The 4,818-nt window shown below is 39.2% G+C and overlaps 1 protein-coding gene across 6 annotated transcripts in view; it reads right to left on the reverse strand.

Moving 5' to 3' along the window:
- The window catches only part of clec16a (C-type lectin domain containing 16A), a 49,120-nt gene that overhangs the window by 24,377 nt on the left and 19,925 nt on the right, over positions 1-4,818 (reverse strand). For all 6 annotated transcript variants that reach the window (XM_031861963.1, XM_031861960.1, XM_031861962.1 and 3 more), the window contains exons 12-16: positions 4,649-4,760; positions 4,449-4,549; positions 3,425-3,544; positions 2,923-3,032; positions 1,277-1,321 (exon numbers count right to left, since the gene is read on the reverse strand). In XM_031861963.1, the coding sequence (XP_031717823.1) occupies positions 1,277-1,321; positions 2,923-3,032; positions 3,425-3,544; positions 4,449-4,549; positions 4,649-4,760 (488 nt within the window). The remainder of the gene's footprint in view (positions 1-1,276; positions 1,322-2,922; positions 3,033-3,424; positions 3,545-4,448; positions 4,550-4,648; positions 4,761-4,818) is intronic.

The raw sequence follows: 4,818 nt of genomic DNA on the forward strand, positions 1-4,818 counted from the left end.
ATACATATATATATACATATACATATACATATACACATATACATATATATACACATACATATATATACACATACATATACATATATATATATACATATACATATATATATATACATATACATATATATATATACATATATACATACACATATACATATATATATATACATACACATATACATATACACATATACATATACATATATACATATACATATATATATAAGCTCAATAGAGTACTTCAATTATAAACCCAATTAAAACATCCAATGATTTATCCTGTTTCATTTCAGATTAATCATCACTTTAGTGTTTCATCCAAATATACTTTAATCAAATAAACATTTAATCTCATGAGATTCATAATTCAAACTTCCACTTTCTTAAAGAAACTAAAAACACTATATTGTTTATATTGTTTCACTGATTCTGAACCTCTTTGTATCCTGTCGATGTTTGAGAGGAAGTTAAAAATCATTTTAATGAACTCTCACCCTGTTGTGAGCACCAGTTGAGAATCAATAGCTAACCCAGAGCAACAATCATTTATGTTTTTACCGATCAGGAAGCTTCTTTTGCTCATATTCAGAGTATTTCCCTGAATGTTGAAATAGAACGCTCTGCGTCTCTTTGATGGTCCACTTGGTTGAATTGTGTAAAAGTCAGCAAAACTCAACTCCTGTGACTGATTCCACAACAGATATCCAAAGACACTCAGAGGGAAACAGAAAGCACTGAAAGCACTTTGCCTACGAGTATACATCTGAAGTTGTATAATATACAGGAAACACTTTCACTTTTACCTAGTACACCTTCAGGGAAATGGTCTTGGTTCTAATAAGTAGAAAACACAGACAATAGAGACAGGACGGGTAGATGATTCAGCTATTGTTCACAATATCTCTAGAACAACTGGTTGGAACACCAGATCGTTTCTTTATTATTCTCCCTTAATGATTGTTTCCCCGTCTGCTTGCCTGTCTCAGCAGAGGTCTCTGTCTGGGCCGCCAGAACAGCAAAGGTTTTTCATGCTATGACTTGTCAGCTGAAGTCCTATTGTGCAGTCAGAAGAATGCAAAAAATTTGACATTAATATCAATTTGTTGGCCGGCGTCAGTCTGCTTGTCTGAGTGTTTCCAGCTGTCTGTTGCTGCTCAGTCTGTCCTTCCTTCTTGTGTGTGTGTGTGTGTGTGTGTGCGCGCATATATATATATATATATATATATATATATATGTATGTGTGTGTGTTTGTGTGTGTTTTACTGTTCACTCTCACCTTGTAGAATCTCCGCAGTAAATGCAGACTTTCTTCTCTAGCACCCTGCAAACACAAACATTAATAATATCAGCAAATACACAGTCTGAACCATCTTTTCATGTGACACAGAAGCAACATATCTTCAAACACAAATCGACAAATTGTGTTGATTATAAAAATGCAACAATCAACCCATTCTTCCTAAAAGGATGGTTTAAATTCAGGTATTGTGTGTACCTTTATGTATGCGACGATTGAAATAAAGTTCAAGTTTGCTCACTACTTCTTTAAGACATATTTTGTCACTCTTTATACTACTACTAGTACTATTAATATTACTGCTACTACATCTTCCTTCTGGCTTGCCAACTATTGCTAAATAAATAATGAATAATAGAGGAATAAAATACATTGGAATGCTCCAGTACTTCATTCAAAACAAATAAACAGTACAACAATTTGTTTGTTAAGTACTACTTAACATCATCACTAATTACTGTAAATCCTATGTCCACTCTGTTCCTGAGAGAGTCACACCTGTCAATTAAACCCACGTAACTGCTAGTGAATCACACACTTAACAGGAATGTGTTATGTAGGCCATTTCCTTTAACAGCAATACATGCCTTCCTGGTTATTCTATTCCCATCAAGTGTCAGAGAGGTGGAGGAAGGACAGAGTCTTCCTCCTGCAGTGATGGTAGAATGAAAGTACTTTTACATCCAGTAATCCTCAATGTGTAGCCCTGCGTGATTAACACTAAATCAACTAAATCTGGAAATTTGGACAGTTTTCCTGTCAGAGATTAGTAATATGACTAGTCAGCTATTTCCCAGCAGCAGGGCAGAAAGGGAATCAGCAGGTTAAGGGTCAACGAAAAATAATAACAACAGAATTATTATTCCACGGTCAGTAAGGTCAGTTTTTTATCATTGTGTCACTATTGGATTGCAGAAGAGAGCCAGAAGCCAGTTAAGCAAACTAAACATTGACTAAAAATAATGATCCTAATTCCTGGAAAACCCCTCAACCATTGCAGCCAAAGAAGCAGCTTCGTTAACATTAAACTGTGTCAGAAGTGGGACGTTCTTCAAGCAGAAACCCCTTGTGATGCGACTGATCCTTTAAAATGACCATGGTCAGGTTTCAATTCACTTTTAAACTTAGTCAGATTAGGCGTGGTTTCTTTTCAAAAATGAAAATTCAGACAAAAAGCATCACACAAGCAGTAGTGCAACTACTTCCTGTAGCCTCCTTTGAAAAGAGGACTGCAGAGAAAGAGGGTGTGGAGGATTACCCCGAAGTGAGTGTAGAGGAAACAATGAAATTCCCAGAAGAATGAGAAAGAAAAACTGAGTGCTGTGCAAGCCAGGGTGGGTAACAAGAGAAGAGAGGGAGAGAGGAAGAGGAGTCAGAGGGAGTCAATGAGGAGGAGAAGACGGCTAATGAGCCGAGATGTGAGGTTTGGAGAGAAAGCTGGAGGAAAGGAAACGGGTGGTCCGGCTGAAACATTTCTTAAGTCATAACCACAAAACCCTGCAGCTACCGGTTCTCGGGAAGTGATACAGGTACTGCTATGAATGGAACAAGATCCAACTTCCCACCGGCTTGCTCTGATATGTTTACGTCGGAGTGTAGCATGTACATGTTAGTGTGTGCTGTACCTCCAGGCAGGCCAGGTGTACATCTTTGATTATACAGTGGTTTCCAGACAGCACAGACTGCTTTAACAAAAGGCAGCTCAGCTCCAGGGTAGCGAGACGCACTTTACCATCTATACACACACACACACACACACACACACACACACACACACAAGAAATATATGAATAAGCAATGAGGACATTTTTCTCCATATTAGCTCAACAAAGCCAAAGTTTGCATCGAACAGTGTGTGCGACGTTAATATCTAATATGTAGTTAATAAAATAAAATGAACGTGTGGTTTTTGAGTTACACATCTAACATCTTCTACAACATTTCCATTCACTTGAACAGAGAACCTCTGTTAAAACGGGTTTATCTGGAAAGTGTCCATGCTCGTATGTTCATCTTGGAAACATGCAGGTGTGGCACAGCACATGTTAAATTACTAATTTCATATTAATCACACACACTGGCATGCACAATGGATAAAGTGTGCGTGTGTGTGTGTGTGTGTCTTACCTGGCTGTGCTGCATGACTCATTACTCTGATCAGTCTCTCTACCAGCACCAGGCTGTAGGAACTCTTCTCCTGGTCAGGAACTGGTAACTGCAGACGCTCCAGAAGATCTCGGTTTATACCTACAGACAAGACAGATGGACAGACAGAATGCAGATTTGGCATAAACATGAATACTGAGATGTTACAGGTTTGTTAATGGATGATGATAGGACACTGCCTTGTCTTCAGTCCTGGGTCTACTTAAAAATAATCTAAGGTTCTCAAATTATATTTCAAACTTGCGTAATTCCCCAAAAAAAGTAGCCATAGTGACTCCGTGGGTGATGCTAACTTTGAACACTCCTGCTCCAACCAGTCATGTTGAAGTTTACATCCATGTTTGTCCAAAGAGTCATCGCTTCATCATTTTATCCTATTAGACATGCGTGTGAAATTGTCTTAATTAAATCAAAATCTAATCAGTTCATTGTAGAGTCCAAGAATGTACGGAGAGACCCACGGACTGCCCCAACACATAATGCCTGTTGCACGGCTATCGTCGACGAGGAGGCAAAGAAACGGAATACTGTAAACCTTTGTGAAGGTAGGACTTCTGCATGATTGTTGTATTAGACTGCATGAGTTGCGAATTTATTAGGTACATCTGGCTACAACTGAGTGTGTATTGAAACAAATCTGATCAAATGCAAAGTAGGAAATTAACAGTTTTGTGTCAAAGATGCCTCAGAAATGAACCAGGTGCATTCAGTTCTATTGAGTCAGTCCTGCTTTTAGAAATGCAAGCAGTAGTGTGCAGACATTTTCAAATGCGACAAAAACATTCTAAATGAGACCTTTTGTATTGCCTGTTGCATGTTGCATGTTTCTTAATGCAGTGGCTGACAGGAAGTAAGCAGACTGGTAACAGAACTGCAATGAAAGATTCTATACGGACCTCCAATATGGATGTCAGTTAAGGTCATATACCAGGTATCTAGAATGGGCCACGAAAACCAACCCAATGAACTGAAAAGAGAGGCCAACCTTTGCTGTGTGAGACAGCATAGAGCAGGCAGAGGACAAACAGGGCGTGGTAGTCATCGGTGGTGCAGTCGAGGGCGCTGTACACCATGTCTAAGAACGGTCTGCAGAAAGACAAGACTTCATCAGTCCAGAAGCACGTTATTTTCCTTTAAAATCATTCTTTCCACGTCTAGTTCAGATATGTGTGTGTGCGTGTGTACCTGCTCCTCTGAGTGTGCGTGCGGGTGGCTGCAGCGGTCTTCTCCTCATCAGTGGTGTTCTGCTCCGTCAGCTCCGACACTTTACACTTCTCCATCACCACCATCTCGATCTCTGTGTGATCACACACACACACACACACACACACACACACACACACACACACACACAC

The sequence above is a fragment of the Anarrhichthys ocellatus genome, unplaced genomic scaffold (assembly GCF_004355925.1).
Source record: "Anarrhichthys ocellatus isolate YVR2014 unplaced genomic scaffold, GSC_Weel_1.0 scaffold26, whole genome shotgun sequence".
Classification (NCBI taxonomy): Eukaryota; Metazoa; Chordata; class Actinopteri; order Perciformes; family Anarhichadidae; genus Anarrhichthys; species Anarrhichthys ocellatus.